The sequence below is a fragment of the Chiloscyllium plagiosum genome, unplaced genomic scaffold (genome assembly GCF_037043375.1).
Source record: "Chiloscyllium plagiosum isolate Xiang-an unplaced genomic scaffold, Cpla_swu_hap1 HiC_scaffold_6, whole genome shotgun sequence".
Taxonomy (NCBI): Eukaryota; Metazoa; Chordata; class Chondrichthyes; order Orectolobiformes; family Hemiscylliidae; genus Chiloscyllium; species Chiloscyllium plagiosum.
Window position 1 is genome coordinate 65,068,231 of NW_028270144.1, and position 20,904 is coordinate 65,089,134.

Consider the following 20,904-nt stretch of genomic DNA (forward strand, 5'->3'; position numbering starts at 1 on the left):
TCTTTAAATCTTAAATATCAAATATTGCATCACAACTGTTCTAACAGAGATTTACAGTTCATTCTTTGGTGGCTAGTTATCTTACGTTGGTTGGATGGTTGGTTTACAATGCAGACTGATTCCAACAGCATGGGTTCAATTCTTTGACCAGCTGAGGTTACCACGAGTCTCTCCTTCTCAATCTCTCCTCTCATCTGATGCAGGGTGACCCTCAGGCTAAACCATCACCAGTCATCTCTCTCTGAGAGTAGTGCTATGGTCTGGTTGGAGTATGGCAACTTTACAGGTCACTTCAGCAAAATTTGCATTCATAACCTTTTTTAGGTTTAAAATATTAATCTTAGACCAACATTTCTCACACTTAAAGCAAATGTGAAATTCCGTAATTGGTGTCACAGAGAACCTCCTTTACTATGACATTATTCATAGAATCCCTACAGTGAGGAAACAGGCCATTTGTCCAAGTCCACACCGTCCCTCTGAAGAGCATCTAATCCTATCCCTTTAACCTGACCCATCCTGTGGCTAATCCACCTAGCCTACACATCCCTGGACACTACAGGCAATTTAGAATGGCTGATCCACCTAACCTGCACATCTTTGGATGATGAGAAATCCAAATCTTTGGACTGTGGGAAGAAACAGAAGCAAACCCACACAGACACGAGGAGAATGTGCAAACTCCACACAGACGTCACACTGAAGGGTGGAATTGAACCTAAGTCTGTAGCACTGTGAGGCAGCAGTGCTAACCACTTAGCCATTGTGATTAATTGTATCTAATTGTCTATTACCAGGTCTAGAATAGCCTAAATAAAAGCAAAATACTGCTGATCCTGAAAATCTGAAAAACAAACTAAGTATTGGAGAAACTCAGCATATCTGTCAATATTTGTGGAGATAGAAAGTTAATGCTTCAAATCCACTATGAGTCTTCTTCAGAAATTATAGAATCGCTTGCTCCTTGATTGGCTCTTGAACATGAAGTTTGAGAAGTTGTCCCACTATACTCTACAGTCTCATTTCCCAGGCAATCTGATTCATTTAATGAATTGAAATCACTGATGATCATTGCAGTACCTCTTGCATATTCATTTCTTCACATGTATTCTGTTCTGTAGTGTAACCACTGAGTGAGCCTGTAAGCTACTTCTGCAAGCGACCTCTTACCTTTCCTATATTTCTTTATCAAAACTGAATTTACATCCTTGCTGATTCCAGCTAAGATCATCTCTGGTTATTATAGTAATTTCATCCTTAATTTACAGAATTACCTATCTGTCTATCCAAAATGTCAAATTGACTATAATATTTAGACTCCTAACCTGGTAACCTTGCTTGCAATCAAGTTTCCATAATGACTAGCAAGTCATACATATTCCTTTATAATTTGTCCAGGTATGTCTGATCTCATGTAGTACCTTGACGATGTCCATATCTTTGAGCCAAAAGGCCTAGGTTCAAGTTTTTTCAATCAGGACTCCTGCCCACCTGCCGAGGACCCCTTCACCTGCCTCCAACGCACTCCATCCACCTGGACACCCTGTGCTGGACTATTACCCGCCCTCGATCTCTTAATTTCTAACTGCTGCTGAAACATTAACCGTCTCAACCTGCCTACCTCCCTCCCCCATTTCAACTTCTCACCCTCACAACGCACAGCCCTCCACTCCCTCTGCTCTAATCCCAACCTCACCCTCAAACCAGCAGATAAAGAGGGTGCAGTGATAGTTTGGCGCACTGACCTCGATACTGCTGAAGCCAGATGCCAACTCGAAGACACCTCCTCCTACCGCCCCCTCGACCATGACCTCATCCCCCACCACCAAACCATCATCTCCCAGACCATGCAGAACTCATCACTGCAGGAGATGTCCCACCCACAGCTTCCAACCTCATAGTTTGGGAACCCCACACCGCCCGATTCTACCTCCTTCCCAAGATCGACGAGCCTGACCACCCCGGCCAACCCATTGTCTCAGCTTGCTCCTGCCCCGCCGAACTCATCTCCACCTACCTCGATACTGTCCTATCCCCCCAGTCCAGAAACTCCCCACATACATTCGAGACACAACCCACACTCTCCACCTCCTCCAAGACTTCCATTTCTCTGGCCCCAAGTCCACATCTTTACCGTGGACATCCAAATCCTCTACACCTCCATCCACTATGATGAGGGCCTCCAAGCCCTCTGTTTCTTCCTCTCCCGGCATCCCCACCAGTACCCTTCCACTGACACTCTCATTTGTTTCGCTGACCTGGTCCTCACCCTTAACAACTTCTCCTTCGAATCCTCCCACTTCCTCCAGACAAAAGGCGTAGCCATGGGCACCCGCATGGGCCCCAGCTATGCCTGTCTCTTTGTTGGCTACGTAGAACAGTCCATCTTCCATAGTTACACTGGCACCACTCCCCACCTCTTCCTCCGCTATATTGATGACTGCATCAGCGCCACCTCGTGCTACCTTGAGGAGGTTGAGCAGTTCATCAACTTCACCAACACATTCCACCCAACCTTAAATTCACCAGGACCATCTCTGACACCTCCCTCCCCTTCCTGGACCGCTCCATTTCCATCAATGACAACTGACTTAACACTGACATTTTTACAAACCCACTGACTCCCACAGCTACCTGGATTACACCTCTTCCCACCCTACCTCCTGCAAAAATGCTATCTCCTATTCTCAATTCCTCAGCCTCCGCCTTATCTGCTCTCAGGAGGACCAGTTCCACCACAGAACACACCAGAACATAATTTCCCATCCCACGTGGTTGAAGATGCCCTCCAACACATTTCATCCATGTCCCGCACCTCCGCCCTCAAACCCCACCCCCTCCATCCGCAACAAGGACAGAACCTCCCTGGTCCTCACCTTCCACCCCACCAACCTTCGCATAAACCGCATCATCTGCTGACATTTCCGCCACCTACAAACAGACCCCACCACCAGGATTATTTTCCTCCCCACCCCTTTCCACTTTCCACAAAGACCGTTGCCTCCGTGATTACATGGTCAGGTCTATGACCCCTAACAACCCACCATCTCCTCCTGGCACCTTCCCCTGCCAACGCAGGAATTGCAAAACCTGTGCCCACACCTCCCCCTCACCTCCATCCAAGGCCCCAAAGGAGCCTTCCACATCCATCAAAGTTTCACCTGCACATCCACAAATGTCATTTATTGTATCTATTGCTCCCAATGTGGTCTCCTTTAGATTGGGGAAACAGGACGCCTTCTCACAGAGTGCTTTAGGGAACATCTCCGAGACACCCGCACCAATCAACCCCACCGCCCTGTGGCCGAACATTTCAACTCCGCCTCCCATTTGCCAAGGACATACAGGTCCTGGGCCTCCTCCACCACCAGTCCATCACCACCCAATGCCTGGAGGAAGAACGCCTCATCTTCCACCTCGGAACACTTCAACCCAGGGGCATCAATGTGGACTTCACCAGTTTCATTTCCCATCCCCCTACCTTACCCAGTTTCAACCTGCTAGTTCAGCACCATCGTCATGACCTGTCCTACCTGCCAATCGTATTCCCACCTATCCGATCCACCCTATTCTCCGACCTATCACCTTCATCCATACCTCCATCCACCTATTGTACTCTTAGCTACCTTCTCCCCAGTCCCACCCCCTCCCATTTATCTCTCCACACCAGAGGCTCCCTGCCTCATTCCTGAAGGGCTTTTGCCCGAAACATTGATTTTCCTGCTCCTCGGATGCTGCCTGACCTACTCTTTTCCAGCACCACTCTAATCTTGACTCTTGATCTCCAGCATCTGCAGTCCTCACTTTTGTCAAGTCCTACTTGCTTCAGAGATATGAACCATCACATCCAAACAGATTGAGTTAAACAAAAATCTCCAGTTATGTCCTGGCCACAAAAAGCAGAGCAAATCTAATTCATCCAATCACAACTTGACCAGTGTACTCTCAATCAGCAGCAATATAATGGCAGGTGTTCTCATCAGTGTTATAGGGTTGCACTTAACCAATAATTTGCTGAATACTTGTGGCTCAGTTTAAGTCAAACCCAACTGTCTGAAATTATGTTTTGCAGAAATGTTTTTTTGTCATTGCTAAAACTAAATTATCTCAGCCAAGTAGAGAGTATTTCTTTAGGACTTTATTGCTGTATCAAACTGTTCAAACATGTCTTGGGCAGGTGGGACTTGAACCTAGGTCATCTGGGCCAAAGGTAGGGATGTTACCATGGCAGCACAAAAACCCTGCTTTAAGATTTTGTCTTTTTTTCTATTGCTTTTTTCATATCCAGAAGTGCTCTAACACACAACCAAACTTCGTTTCTCCATAATTAAACCAGCATGGTATTTTCTCATCTCTCGACATTTAGGAATTTGTCCTAAACTAAGTTGTTTTATCAATGACTTGCCCTCTGTAAGGTCAAAGGTGAGGACATTCACCGATGATTGCAATACAGGTCATTATAGCATAATGCATGTTTTGTCAACACGAATTAGCTATAACATGATTGACAAATTATGGATGCTGTTTGGATAACATGAACGTTCTACTGAAAGTGCATAGTGATTTTCTATAGCACAAAATTGCAGAGGAATGCAACTGTTGCATTACACCAGAATGCCTGTATTCAGTACCAATAGTGAATCTTAAGAAAATTAAGCAGTACGTGTTTGCTTGGATCAGGAGCTGGCATATATTCAGGTATTTGATCATCACTATGGCTGATGCAAAGAAAATGCAGCAAACATCCAAGGAGGGCACATAAAAACCAAGTACCCATCAGCAAATGGGAGAAAGACATCAGCCATGAAATAAAGTTACCCTATCTACAGAGTTATGAAGTTCAGCCAGACACCAGCATCTCCTCCAAGTCCACATGTGTTGTGAACATTTTACTTCCCACCTGGCCCATTACAAGTTCAGCACCATCAGGTCTTCGGAAATCCAGACTGTCCAAGGAGCTAGTCAAGCACGAGGTGTTATTGCCCCCTCGAGGTAATGTTCGGTTTGTAACTTTAAATATTAAGCTAATGTAATGGCATAGATTGGAAATTAATTTGCTTTCCACCAATAAATTTTCAGCTGGCCAATCAGTGTCAGATAGGACCAAGACAGTATCCAAGTACACCATCTCAAAATAGTATATATTTTTTCCCTCAGTACTTAATCACAGATTTTGGAAAGTGAGACATACCCCATAAACAACAGGCAATGACGTTGTCCCTTTCACATTCCTAGATCATGAAAATCAGCATCTTGAAGCCTCACCAATCTTATTATAGAATAATTAAAACAGGTTTAGTTGATGGAATACCATGTGGGAAAATTTGAATGTTCACTTTGAAAGATATAGGAGCTAGGGTGGCGTTTGTACTTTTTAAATAATACACTGGCCTTATAAATCTATTGTATTCCACATCTACCTTTATAGTTGACGGAACATTAATGGTTCCTGAAAGCCACATTACAGTTCATGGATTCAACTTCAAAAGCAGACAATTAAGGCTGTTAATCCATGGTAATCAGATGGTTATTAAATAATTCCAAAATTTCCAGGCTTTTCATTGAACCCTCAAAAAAAAAACCCTGAAGATGCTAACACTTCTGTAATGTCACAGAACAGCTTTGTAAAATATAATCAAACAGCTGCTTGGCTTTCACTTGTCCTATATCCCTCTGTAGATGCTTGTCATCTTCTGCACTTGCCTTCCCATCTATTTTTAATCATCTGCAAATTTAACCATACCACATTCTCTTCTCTCAAAGTCATTTATGTTGTAAATAATATAATCACTGATTCCTTTGGCACTCTTAATTACAGGTCACCATCCAGAAAATGACCATTGCCCAACTTGTCATCTGTTAAAAATCACACAATACCAGGTTATAGTCCAACAGGTTTAATTGGAAGCACACTAGCTTTCAGAGCGACTCTCCTTCATCAGGTGATATCACCCGATGAAGGAGCATCGCTCTGAAAACTAGTGCGCTTCCAATTAAGCCTGTTGGACTATAACCTGGTGTGTGATTTTTAACGTTGTACACCCCAGCCCAACACCGGCATCTCCAAATCATGTCATCCATTAGGTTTGCAAAACTTCTACTGTGCTAATATATATTGGCTTAAGCAGTAACACTCTCCCACAAAAAAAAAGAGTATTAGGGTAAGTATATGAAAATACAGATCATCTAGCTAAATGGCAGGAACTTGGCTGAAACCCTATTCATTCCCATGGAACATATCAAATAAAATCTCAAAACCAGAAATACTTGTTGCTTAATTTAGTTAATACCAAACTTAAAATGTATGGTAGCTGGAATGCTGTGCATAATGTTGCCTGATAGAAAATCTGAATATTAGCTTCAATGTTGCTCAGATTGAGAATTATATAAATAAAAAACAGAAATTTTTTGTATGGAGATGGTTTATTTAGTTCAGTACATACAAGGTTAACTTCTAATGGTTTCAACACTGCATTTGTTTCAGGTGCATAGATCCTTTAGCTGTATGAAGATTTAGTAAATCAAAACTACGAATGCAGGAATAAAGTAACTTAGGTAAATATCAAGTTTTATTTTCAGTTTTCAATAGTTCAGATCCCATAGTTTTATAATAAATTTTATTTCCTAAATAAACTGACGCATTCAATTGCACCATAAATAAAAAATCAACTTAAATACTTTGCATCAACTGTACACAAACCATATTTCAAAAATATTTTATTGGTTTTAGAATTTACATTCTTACAAAAGTAACATTTTCATTCCCCAAGTGCATTCATTCATTTGCAGCACTCGGTAATACACACCTGAACTGCACATGCAGTTGAACATACAAATACCAAAATGTATTCAATATAACTTCTGCTGAGATCCCTGCCTCAAATAATAAAAAATATAAAACAAATGGTTTCAATTTGACATGTTCCTTGAAGGTAGCATGTACTATTGCTGCTTTGCAAGTTTCCCAATGATTTCAACATAGCAAGAGGTAGTATCACTTCAGTGTCATACGAAAGTCACCCTCATACAAAAGGATACATCAAATCCAACCAGTCATCTTGCATCTGATTCTTCTTCCAATACTCAAGTTTGTAATCGTGAAAAAAAATCATTTTTCTTCATCAAAGACCTAGACTGCTTCCACTTTAACAGTTGCACTATCTTTTTCAGTTTTATTATCATTTGTCAAGACACAGCTCCGCTCATTCCCAGTATCTTCACAGCTGTTCGTGGCATCAGAAGTCTTGCTACTACCAGTCAACTGTTCCTGTTTAAGGACTGAATGTAGTGGATTTTCTATCGGAGCTTCACTTGGAGATGGAGTTGTATCAGTAAATGAAGCCTTAAAAAGGTAATGAGAAATATGAACATCTAAAAGCAGTTTTCATAATGAATATTTGATAAAACAATTAAAATTTACTTTTATCTGAATTTTATATACTTAATTACATACTGCTCTTGTAAACAGTACAAAATCCACCTCAGAATTGCTGTAGGATTCTTGGCACTACATCCAAACCTTGCTGTTCAAAATGTTGTTAAACTCTACTTTGCATATCAACTATATTTCAACTTATTTATATAGTTTCTGATAAAAATATTTCATGTTCATACTCACATTTTTGTAATCTTCATAACATGCTGGATGATATGTCTAAAAGAAATGATAGAGATATCAGCTCATATGTCAAAGGTGAAAGTAATTAGAGACAATATCTATGCTGTTAAATAGATTTCAAATTCTGTTGGCTCTGCCAAACAAACTAGATTAGAAAAAAACATTAGGTCACAGCTTAGCACTTGCAGTTAGTATAGATGGGGCCAGATCTAACTGGAAAAGTAATGGCATGATAATGACAAACTGTTTAATGTGCAACATTCAGAAGGGATTAAGAGGTAATCTCCAAAACGTGATTGTTTTGCACTCCTCCACTGTTTATTTCACATGAATTATATATATTTAGACAAAGGATAGCCAGAAGATGTGATTTAATGGAAATTCCAGCAGACCTTTCACCAGGTGCCATACAGGATGCTGTGAACAACGCAGGGTGTTAGGTGCTGGCATTGATAGAGGATTGGCTGACTGACAGATGGCAGAGAGTAGGGGGATAAAAGGATCTCTTTCAGGAAGGCACCAGTGATGAATGGAGTTCTGCTGGGTTAGGAACATAACTTTGCACATTAACAAAGGAAACAAGGGCATTGTTGCAAAGTTGGCAGATGACAGGTGGAAGAACAGGTAGTGGTTGAGGAAGTGTAAGGCTGCACAAGGACTTGGACAAAAGTGGCAGATGGAAGACAATATAGGAAAGTATGAGGTTATGCACTTCAGTAGGAAGAGAAAACATACACTTTTTCCTAAATGGGCAAAGACTTTGCAAATTGAAAGAGAGGGATTTAGGAGTCCTAGTTTAGGATTCTCTTAAGGTTAACATGCAGACTTAGATGGCAGTTATGTAGGCAAATGTAACGTTAGTATTGTAGCCATCCTGACCTGAATACAAGAGTAGGGATGTACTACTGAAGATGTATATGGCTGTGGTCAAACTGCATATGAAATATTATAAGTAGCTTTGGGCCCCATATGTAAGGGACAACGTGTTGGCATTGTATGAGGTCAAAAGAAGGTTTACTGAATGATCCTGGGGATATGAGAAACGATTGAGGACTGTTGGCTCGTACTTGAGAGTTTAGGTTGAGGAGGAGACATCTCATTGAAATTTAGAATACTGAGACACCTGGATAGAATGGATGTAGAGAGGATATTTCCAATAGGAGAGACGAGGACCCAAGGGCAGAGCCTCAGAGGGAAGGTACAACCCTTTTAGAACTGAGAGAAGGTGGAATTTCTTTAGCCAGAGGACGGTAAATCTCTGGAACTCACTGCTGCAGAAGACTGTGAAAGCCAAGTCATTGAATGTCTTTAAGTCAGAGTTAGATAAGTTCTTGATTAGTAAGGGAATCAAAAGTTACAAGAAAAATGTGATTGAGAAACATATCAGCCATGATCAAATGATGGAGCAGACCTGATAGGTCAAATGGTTTAATTCTGCTCCTCTACTTTATGGTCCAATAATCTACTGGGTTAACCACCAATGAGTTTTTGATAAGACCTCAGCCAAGCTATCTTTTTTCAAATAATGGCAAACAGTGACCATAGCTCTTTATAAGTGATAACTCTGAACATTCCAAAGCATTTAATAATTGGATTTACAATACTTACTCTACTATCCACACGAATTGCATTTTTTAGATGCCACTCCTCTTCATCTTCATCCCAATACTGCTCAAAAGCCTCTTGACAAATTTCACACACCTACCAGATGAAATTACAAATGTGTTTGTTAGAATTAGGGCAAATATTAATTTTTTGATAAGCATGAATATATTTTACTTGCAAATACAATGCAGCATACATCTAGATTTAGGGTAGGCTAAACTCAAAACTCTTGATGGGATGCTTCCCCATCCCCCAAAATATTGGAGGGGACTCCAGTGGAAGTGCAATTTTCTTTCTTTCCTCAGAACAAATTGTGAATTTGCATAGTACCTCAGGAATTGATAAATGATTTGTACACGTCTTTTAAGCTTCTGTGTTATTATGAATAATTGGTCATTATTCTTTAAAGTGATCAAAGAATTCTGAACATAAACACTTTAAAACGTTACTTATTACAGCCCTAGCATTGTATACTTGGGAATACTGTCTTTTGTTGTCTTTATTACTCCAAATGTAATCTTTTACACCTCAGGTGCAACTAGGTCTAGGTCAGCGTTAAAAGGTATTAAAACAGGATTCTGATATGCACATAAATTGTTGCAGATTAGGGTAATATCTTTCATGCTTAGTGTGACAATATTCCTCCTGACTTCTTGTGCTGCCTAAGTAAGAATGAAATATCCGTAACATATTATCTTTTCTCATATTATGCCCCCTTGCAATCTGAGGTGTCCATGTTGTAATGCAAGATTCTGGTCATTCCACACTACAGTAGTCTTTTGCAAATGGTACTGCATTTACCATGTTTTGAGTGCTTTGGTATCAAGTTTAAAAGAAAAACATTCATAATAAAGATGTTGATTTTTAGGTTTAAACAATTCCCTCCTTAGTTTTTAAGAAACTATAACAACAAAAACATTGATAAGCAATTTCAGAAGTTTTATATCCTTTTACAAGTATTAAAGGAAAACAAAGCCAATTCAATTAATCAACTCCCACAGTCCAACTTCAGGGATGAGGGGTTCAATTTTCTGAAAAATACAAAACAAATTCCAACTCCCATAACAAAATCTAAGACAGCAACACAATCCCTCCCACTGGTCTGTTGGTGCTTCTCTCACTATACTCACCAGAGAGACCTATTACCTATTCTTCTTCAGGAAGGGCTTGTGCCCGAAACGTCCATTTTCCTGTTCCTTGGATGCTGCCTGACCTGCTGCGCTTTTCCAGCAACACATTTTCAGCTCTGATCTCCAGCATTTGCAGTCCTCACCTTTTCCCTTACACCTAACATACTTTTAAACATCTCTGGATTTTCCTTAATGTTGCCTGCCAGTGTTTTTCACGTCTCTTCACTCACCTTACTTTTTTTTTGAATCAACTCCTGCACTGATTACAATCCTCCAACAAATGGCTGTTTTGAACGTTGGGGATCTACCTTAAGCCCCCTTCAATCCAGATCTGCTTTCGCTTTCTCTCACATTTGATTACAACGACGTATACACAGCTAGATCAAACTCCATTGCTAATGTTCATGATAGACTGACATGCATAAAAATATTCCTACTGCTGTAACTGTTCAAAGGCAATCTGCAGAATTCTCTTAAGATCACAATGAAGAAAAAAATTCTAATTGAGGATATTAGACTCAACTGGTGCAGAGAGTGTTATGAAAAATCACTGCCTGTGTGACCACCATCATTTCCAGATTTGTAAGTATCTTATTTTCCAAAGGCTTAACAAGTAAGCTTTAATTCTGGAAATTCCAGAATTTCTGAAACAGAATGTTTCATCTCATTATCTTTAAGCTGTTATAGAGTCATAGAGATGTACAGCATGGATACAGACCCTTCGGTCCAACCCGTCCATGCCAACCAGATATCCCAACCCAATCTAGTCCCACCTGCCAGCACCCGGCCATATCCCTCCAAACCCTTCCTATTCATATACCCATTCCAACAAGTCAGCTCTTTAAATATTAGACCCAAAAGAGGAATGTCATCTCCAAACGTCAGGCTATTCTGCTCAGTATGTTGCACAGAAGAGTGGCCTGCAAGTACCTAATATCATCCCCTTAAGACTGGGCAACAAGCAACCTATTGGTACCTTCTGCATGCATACAAGTAAAGCTGTATGGAAATCTGATGAAACTGTCATACAATCATATGCACTTCATTAACAAACCTACTTCATGTACTCCAGCAGGCCCAGCAGGAACACTCTGAAATTCCTTTTCCTTTGCAGCTTCTTGCGTTCTCTGTACAACTTCTTCATGGACCTTCTCGAAGAACTGACTCTTTGCACGCTCTTCCAAGTCAGCAATTTCTTCAAATTCTATCCAGTCCTAAGAACATGCAAGCAAAAATGTTTCAAAACCCAACAGTTCATTTCTGTGTTGTTTTCAAAATTTAGAACCATTCTTAACAAATAGAATATCCAATGACACTCTTAGAAGAGCCTGTGATTATAATGGTAAAAATGTACTACCAATTTTCAACTTTCCAATTCTGAACTCTACATCTGGAACCTTTTGAGGATTAAAAATGGATTTTAAAAAGTTGCAAATGCCACCTTTGAATGGAGGATAAGGAACAGGTGCAGCTACAGTGCCGGAAAGATCCCCTCTGCAGACAGTGTGATGGCTGGAAAGGACTGTGCAGCAAGGGGAAGCCTCAGCTGGACAAAGGAGCAAGGAGGCGTACATGGCAGACACCATCTGTGGAGGGGAAGCTCCGCATTGTCAGTCTCAGCCTCTTGCATCTTACCTCCAACCTGATGATTTCAATGAGCACATGCACAAACACATCCAGGCACGGTAACATCAATGGCACTTCCGACAGCGTGTCGCAGCCAGGTGACCTCAAAGATAGTATGTGCGCTTGCACAGGGCTATTTTGCTGTTATGAATAAGGACTCAAAACAAAGGAAACCAGTGACTTAAGATGAACACGATCAAGTTTAACTAAGCTTATGAACACATCAAACAAGACCCAGTTTGAACTGAAGCTGATGAGTCTTCAAAATGACCAAGACCAGTCATTCAGATCTCACCTCCCATTTGATTTAAACTTGTTTAGATGTTTTACATACAGGGATGAAAGACTCCTACAGATTATCCATCTTGAAGAAAACAATTATTCCAGATGTGAAAACAGAAAAAGGAAAATATATTTCAAGCAGAGAGATGTATAATAGATTTGTAACAGCAGCCCTAGATCTACCTCTCCTAACCAGAGCTTTCTCTCAGTCTCTCAAAAACAACACCACCGATAAAATGAATTGGAAGAATATTCCTTTCATAGAAACTCAGTCATCTATAAATCTTGTGACTGAAGATGCAGGCATCCATTAACAAAACTCTCAGGATACTAAACATATGTTCCTGATTTTCCTTTTCATGCTAGAAATTGTCTGCTTTTTACATTTTATATCTGTTTAATCTCACTGTTATTTTCCTTAAGGTTAGTAAATAATACTCTTTCTTTCACTCAATAAAACCTTGTAATTGGCTGTTTCATCTTCATCAAGCAAACTGTTTTTAATTAAACAGTGATTCAACTGTGTACAAAAACTTAGAACTCTATTGTGGTCAAGGACAATTTAAATTCAGCCTCCTCACCAGGTCATGTACATAGTGGGCTCAAACAGTACATAGGGAAGGAAATTGTTCCTTCAAGAGCTGTCTCACAAAAACAAAACCTGCAATAAAACATTTTCCTGGATTTGTATAATTAAATAATGGAAACATTTGGCTGGTAATAAAATGTGCCTCAACAGAAGATAGCCCAGGCTGGAAAAGCTGGAGAAAGCCAGAGGGTGGCAAAAAGGTACAGAACTAAAGTTGTATGTAAACTTCATAAAGGGGTAGTTAAATGAAGAAAGGATCACAACATCTCTAAACACCTTCAGCACAAAATATTTGTTCAAACTGAATATTGGTTTTGAAGGCAAGTCCCAAAGGCACCTAGATTCAGAGGATGATCTGATCAATTCTAAACATCACCATCTTGTAAATGCAATCATTTTAAAATTTAAAACGTAAACTTCAGTGGGAGGCATGGTTTTAAGTATCCAATTAGAACATAAATTAAAGGGAGTGTTTCACCTCATGTTACATTAATTGTCCCGAGTTGTAGAGAACCTCATTTATATTTTCTAATTTATAAAAATGTAATCTGACATTCTCTCTGTCAATGCCAGTTTAAAAAAACTTTTCTAGTCCAATCCCCATTCTTCCCCTCACATTATATCTGCTTCTTCACAATCTGGTCCAATTATACTCTAATTAATTTTATTTGTCTCAGAGTAGTCTTACATGGACTTCACTTGTTTCGTGCTACAAATCAGCTAGTACAAAAATCTTTGTACATTTAAACTTACAGTTAAACTGTAGTACCACTTTCTGTAAGTCACTTTCTTAGTGATATCCTTTTCCATTCTGTTCATACGATAATGCCAATCTAAATGGTCTGCATAAACATCAGTTTGTGACGCTGTGAACCTCATTCCACAGGAGTAACACTGAATTCCCGTGTATAGTCGACCGATAACACCATCGTATCTCCTGTTAAGATAAATTAACAGTACATCTAATGCTCAATAATGATCCAATACAAAAGTTATTTCAATTTCTGGACAAAACATTTAGAGGTCTTTGTTCATCCCAATTCTTTTATATGCTGGAGACTTCTCAGTACTTTCAAGCTCTTCATCATAAATCAGACACACGTTTGCTTTCTTCAACAGATATTTTACTTACGCTGAAACAAGAATTTAATATAAAGCATACATCCTTTACAGTTTCTGCATATGCACAAACTTAAGGACTGAACTAGGCAAATAATTTCCTCACTAATTCTTTGAATGCAATTAATGTTCACGTGCCAATAAATAATGATCTCCCATTTGTTTTTGAAAAAGAGACAAGGATTCTCCAAATTACATTAGGCTGTAACTTTCAGTTAGAATGTGTACACTGAGTTCAATTACATTTGATGACTAAATTTCAACTTAAGAGACAATCTACAGAAGTAGAACATGCTAACTTTTCCCCACTCTGAACTGCAATGTAAACCTATAACCTTCACAATGCAGATGGTTTGTTTTCTTAATGTAAGAAAGCCAATCCCACATGTCATTCTTAGAGAACAATTCTGCAGTGAAATCAAAAGTTAAAGACTGCACAGATAATTATCCAGAAGCAGGATGTGGTGTCAAACATCTCTAAGACCAAGCACATCTTTCTTCCTCAATTCTTCAAAAATATATAAATCTTATACCTAATTGGGACCATATAAAAACGGCCCTAAATTTATTTTGAAGTACCATTGAAGCAATTACTAAAGGTCCGGAAGCACATACGTTGCAAGTTAGCATGCAGACCCTATTGAGAGAAATTGATTGGTAACAACAGAACAAAATTAAGCAAGCCTCATTTATTTCAGATAATTTCAAACAGGTTGTGATCATGCTGACAACATTTCAGCTTTCACTTAAGCATTGTTGATTGTTTTCTGTATTTTGTGTTTGACTCTCTGACATGCAGTTATATATGGAATCCTAATTTTGTTACATGGGTATCAAATAAAGTCATTAACTTTTAAGGCTTTTCTTTTAATGAAACTTAAAACTTAGAGCAGTATTAGTTCAAAACAGCTTTGAGCTCACAAAAATACTCTTATGACAGTGGGTTGCAGAACTGCTCTTCAAGCACATAAGTCGAAAATCAAGATATCTAAACTAAGTCTGTTATCAATTGAACTGAAGAGGAGTTGATCAAGGCTACTCAAAAGTTAGGTTTACTTCAACCAACAGCTGTAAAGGTGGTTTGAAAAGACCAGCATGGCTGTAGAGAAAGAACAGTCAATCTAAGTGGGCTTTTTTTTCCAGGTATGATGGGTATATATTCATCTATGCTGCATGATTGCATGCAGTCAGCATTAACTGCTAAGTTAAAAACTCAACTGGTTTCATAATTTTAAAAATGTTTAACCATTCACAAAATGCTATGTAGAAATCAACAAAATGAAAGTTGAATAAATTATTTTTCTTTCCTGAATTAATCTAATTGTTATTCACTGCAAAAAAATGGTTTCCAAAGCAAACTGTGTGTTTATTGGGTAGTGAAGAGTACATGTCACCAATCTCAAAGATGTATTATGTTTCAACTATCTATTAAGTAAACAAATAAGGAAGAATAAATTTTGAACTATCATTAATTGAATCAATGTAACATATGGTCGGAATATTTGTTTTGAAAGCTGAACTGAAAATTAACCTATGATTGCTTTGATCAGATCTCCTTCAGCTTGACGAGAATTCAATCTTCAAATCAGTTTCTCTGAATGCGAAGCAGAGTCAGGAATTAGTTAGAAATTACTTACTGTTTTAATTCCTCAATTTGAAAGCCAGTAAGATCTGGAATGTTTTCCTCATTTTCTTCCTCCTCATCATCTTCGATTGCTGCTTGAACCTGAGAATCACCTTCTGGAACCACATCAGACTCTAATTTCATTGAAATAAAACAGTTACACCTTGATTTAAGCTTTCTAAAGACAAGATATAATGCATTGTTTAAAAAATTTCTACAAAAACATCTTACGTGTTGGAGCAGAGTCTACTGGATTTGGCTTTAGAATTCCAGTCGAAAGCAGCTTTGAAAACAATTCATTAACATCCAACTGCCCCAAATGATTATCCAAAGGTGCAAAAGATGATCCTGTGATGTTATAAAATACTTTGATTACAAAAAAGGCAAGTTAATGCTCTTGACTGAATGGAGTCAAGCATTTTCCTTAAATACATCAATTTTAATGGCAGCAAAAATCCAACATAAGCTCAGTAGCAAGATACTTCATGACCACACTAATTTATCAGCACTAAAATGTTATTTGCTATTCAAAACCAAGACTTCAGACCATGAACATGAATTTTAAGAGAGTTCTTGAACAATAAATTGTTAATGCAATATTTACAATACGAACATCATTCTCATTATTACCATAAAAATTACATTCTGGAAAATTTCTAAACAAAACAACACTAAGGGCAAGTCAGACAGTTTGTGTATATTTGAAGTGCACAAACCCTCATGCTATAATGATTCAGACATTTCCCTCCATATATCTGTTACACACAGCTGGCTTCTTTGAATACAAGTCCAAATAGTCACCATCCACCAGCATTCTCCTGTTTGAGCTTATTCTTGCCACGAACGTTATGAGTCAACAACTAGGTAGTTGAAAGCATGGTTGCAAATGGTGAAACGATGAAACGTGAAAATTCAAAACAGAATGCAGAGGTCTCAGCAAATTGCAGCAGGGAGGTTAAAGAAATCAGAAAACACGTTTTGAAATACTTTGTAAGCACAAGTATAAGCATTTTCAACTGTGTTGCCACACCAGGAGCCAACATAGATAATCGGCATAGGGATGATAGAGGAAAAAAACTTTGTAGCAATTTTCAGATTTGTTCCAGTTTTTATACAGTGCACAAAATGAGGCTCGCTGGTAAAATAATTGCAATAGTTGAGCCTGCAAGAAACAAAGATGTAGTTGAGAGTTTCAGTGGATGAGCTGAGACAGAATAGGCCAGTAGCACTGCAAAGGTGAAAATAAACAATCTTGGTAAAGAATACTGGTTTAGAAGTTCAGCTGAGAATTAAACAGAATACTACTGTTGCATAGTCAGTTTATTTCCAACAGTGACCACAAGGAGTCAGTGGCAAAGGAATTGAGTTTGTCGTGAACCACAGGATAATGTCACTTTGTTCCCAGTATCTAATTTGAGGAAATCCTGAATGTCTGACGAACATGACACAATCGTACAGTGAAAAGCTCTCAGACATGTTTTTGGCTGATACCACAGATGGATTTTGTGTATATAAATAGTCAGTGGGAGGCGAGCATAGATCGCTTTAGTAGGTAATGTCATAGTGTGAAGAAAGAAAAGCTGTGGCAGATTTTCCAACAATTACCAGATAAACAGTGAAAGTACAGCTTGTGGCAAGGGAAGAAACATGAATGGATGGATCAAACCAGTCAGTTATGAAAAATACTGGAATTTCAGAGGAAATAACATTCTACAGCACTGGAGGCAAAAGGATTTTGTAGATATTAACATATATTACCAGTCAAAGACGTGGCTGCCAATTACTATGAATGAAATCAATAAGCATAAATCAAAGCAGAAGAAATTAATTGGTTCAATTCATCAGCAGAAAAGCCATACCTTGCTGAATCTGTGAAACCGGAACAGAAGACTGGGGGGTTACGTACTGCTGGCTTTGACTAAAAGGAATTGGATTGTGAGAAAAACCAGTCATGGTATTAACCTGGAAAATAAATATAAAGTTATATCATGAAAATATCCGGAGATCACACCTTAAATTTATGCTGTTTCACCTAAGAGTTTGTTGTTATTTTTCTTTCGATTTCTACCCTCCACTCCTGAGGGTATTGGATACAATTTCATTAGTTCTTCAATGCCTCATTTAAAAGATTAAATTGACATTAACTGCAAATTCCAGTAGTATTTTGATTGTGGAGAGCTTTGGGATGTCCATGAAAGAGCACCTTCCTACCCAAATCATAGGGGGGAAATCAGTTATGCTGATTTTAACAGGTCAGTAACGTGCCATTGAAACAAATCATTGAATTTCTTTAGTCGGCATGGGCTGGTTTCATCAAAGGGTCTGTTTCCATGCTGTCTGACTATGACTTTATGGCACAAAAGCATTTCAACTTAAATCTACTGGTTAAACAGTTCCCACAATTGCTGCAGTGCCCAGATTTGTAAGTTCTGGTAATGTGAAATTAATTTTACTCCTTCATATCCAAAATATTGAAACAAACAAATAATATTCTCAATTTGTTTTTGACAGAACATGTTCCCATATAAAAGAATTAATGTGTTAATACTTACAGGCTGCAATTGACGCATATTTTCAGGTAACGATGCAGGAAGGTTGTTGTTGTAAAAAGTTCCACATGCTGAATCATATTGGTCATTATTATGGGGTCCTGCCAACCGAGGTATTGATGTCTGACCTTCAAAACAAGGACCTGTGGGCCCATAGGCTGGGTTAGCCAACGTTGTTGCTCCATGTACAGCAGATTCATTATAATGAGATCCTTGAGGCACATTAAATCTGGGTCCAGGCTGTCCATCAAATACTCTCCCTTGATACTGTGAACTTGGTGGATGACCATTAAATAAGTGACCAGCAACACTGCATCTAGGATCAGGATTCATGGAAGTGCCTTCAAACTGCGGCCCACGAGAATTATCGAAGAACGTCCCAGGTTGTGTAGAAATAATGTCATAACGAGTTCCAGCGGGACCATCAAATCGAATTGCAGGTTGCCCAGGGTGATTGCCTGAACTATCAAAATGTGTGCCAGCTTGCCCAATCTGTGGGCCATCAAATCGCACTGCACACTGTGCTGGACGACCACCAAGACTGTCAAAGTGTGTATTGGGCTGCCCAGGATGTGGACCATCAAAGCATGTGACAGGCTGCCTTAGACGAGGACCTGGGCCATCAAAGCGCATATTGGGGTGCCCAGGTTGGGACCCATCAAATCGCATACAGGGCTGACCTAAACCATCTGGACTATCAAAGCGTGTACCAGGCTGTCGAGGATGAGGGCCATCAAAGTGAATGGCAGGCTGCCCGGGGTGTGGGTCAAAGCGAGCGTGCCCTCGATGATTTCCAGGATTATCTAATTGTGAGCCAAGCTGACCTGAATGTGGGCCAAAGCGTGTGCCAGTTTGACCTGGGTGGCCACCTGGACTATCATAGTGACCACATGGTTGCCCAGGGTGTGAACTATCAATGCGAGGACCAGATTGTGGACCCTCAAAGTGTATCCCAGACTGTCCAGGATGACCACATGGACTATCAAAACATGTACCAGGCTGTCCTGGGTGTGGACCACCAAAGCGCGCCCCAGGTTGTCCTGGATGTGGGCCTTCAAAGCGCAGTCCAGGCTGTCCTGGGCGAGGACCATCAAAGCGTAACCCCGGTTGTCCCATACGAGGACCATCAAAACGTGGTCCAGGCTGTCTAGGGCGAGAACTGTCGAAACGCAATCCAGAGCGAGGGCCACCTGGGCCATCAAAGCGCACACCAGGCTGTCCCAAATGTAAACTACCTGGACAATCAAAGCATACACCAGGCAGTCCTCGGTGTGGACCATCAAAGCATGCACCAGGCTGTCCAACACGGGAACCACCTGGACCATCAAAGTGTGCATTAGGTTGTCTGGGAATACCCTCAATCCAACGACATGGTTGTTCAGGGGCACCGTCAATTGGTTGGATAACCTGTTCAGGGGGTTCTTGTAACCTTACTCTCGATCCAGCAATGCATCCATCACAGCTTGGAGATCCATTTCTACTACGGAGCCATGTCCTATCCGGTTCAATAGGTTCTTCAGTTCTCAATTTTTCTAGATTTCTTCCAGAACCAGATTTTCCTTGCGCTGGTCTATCAGCAATTTCTCTAAATCTCTGAGGTATTTCATGTGCCCCAGATCTTAACCTTGTGCTTTCAACTAGTCCACTGCTTCTCTGGGTTGCATCATAAGGTCTTTCCTCTGAATGACGGTCACAATGAGATCTTGATTCTTCTCTTTTCATATCTGCTAAAAGAGAAATTACATTGAATCATTCATTTCTAGAGAAACACTCAGGCCAGATAGGATTCGGAGATTCAAATAGCGTCATGAATTCCTGCCCAGAAAGTATTCAAAGACTTTTTGCTACTTTACTATAATAGCAGTCAATTTTATTGCCACAATAAAACGATTCTATATGTTTTAACCTGATAGGCTTAATTTCAGTTACCCAGCTGTATCTGATCTTAGTATCTGCAACACTTAGTGAACTCATAAGCTTTAAAGTTTAGTAAGTTTATGAACCGATAAGAAAATTCATGAACTCACTTGTATAGTAGAACTCTGAAACCATTCTGGAAAAATGTCTCTGCATGACTGCACAATAACTATGAGAAAGTGAGGACTGCAGATCCTGAAGAAGGGCTTATGCCCAAAACGTCAATTCTCCTGCTCCTTGGATGCTGCCTGACCTGCTGCGCTTTTCCAGCAACACATTGTTCTCCACAATAACTATCCCAGCCTAACTAGGGGATCTACTGCCACACAAATTCAACTTAGGACAAACCAATGAGCATGCAAGTGATTTTGGTAATAATTATCCAATATTACCACCTCTAACTGTAATGGTGTTCAATTAAACTTCCTTATTAAGAATTTTATTGGATTCTTGCGGACAAAGACAGCTAAGCATTGGTGACATGATTGTTGGCTTCAATGCTTATTTCCTACAAAATGGACGGTGGTGGGGTGGGGGTTTGGGGGGAGAAGAGGTGAGAGAAAGTTGGCAAAATCTATGATTTGATATCTGATTCCTAGCCACTAAACGACCTTGAAAAATGCCTATGTAGGCATTAATCAAGCTCATCTGTGATACTTGAAAGGTGGACCAGACTGCAAATATTTACTCTAGTCTGACATACAGAGATTAGACATGGAAAACTCAACAGGTAGTACTCGCAGATAAAGCATTAGCACAAGCAAAAATAGCGTCATGAATTCCTGCCCAGAAACTCCAGTGCAAGTGGCCAACCACAAAACCTGAAAGTAGCAAAAAGTGGACCT

General features: G+C 39.7%; 1 protein-coding gene across 4 annotated transcripts in view; it reads right to left on the reverse strand.

The window, feature by feature from the left end:
- Positions 1–6,689: 6,689 nt before the first annotated feature.
- pcf11 (PCF11 cleavage and polyadenylation factor subunit) overlaps positions 6,690–20,904 on the reverse strand; it is a 38,502-nt gene continuing 24,287 nt past the window's right edge. For 2 of the 4 annotated variants that reach the window (XM_043691646.2, XM_043691644.2), the window contains exons 8-16: positions 18,146–19,866; positions 17,453–17,555; positions 15,825–15,941; positions 15,607–15,727; positions 13,604–13,787; positions 11,412–11,567; positions 9,227–9,319; positions 7,619–7,654; positions 6,690–7,342 (exon numbers count right to left, since the gene is read on the reverse strand). In XM_043691646.2, coding sequence (XP_043547581.2) covers positions 7,130–7,342; positions 7,619–7,654; positions 9,227–9,319; positions 11,412–11,567; positions 13,604–13,787; positions 15,607–15,727; positions 15,825–15,941; positions 17,453–17,555; positions 18,146–19,866 — 2,744 coding nt within the window. In that variant the 3' untranslated portion in view covers positions 6,690–7,129. Of the gene's footprint in view, positions 7,343–7,618; positions 7,655–9,226; positions 9,320–11,411; positions 11,568–13,603; positions 13,788–15,606; positions 15,728–15,824; positions 15,942–17,452; positions 17,556–18,145; positions 19,870–20,904 lie in introns of all 4 variants that reach the window. The other 2 variants (XM_043691645.2, XM_043691643.2) reach the window with 1 other exon arrangement.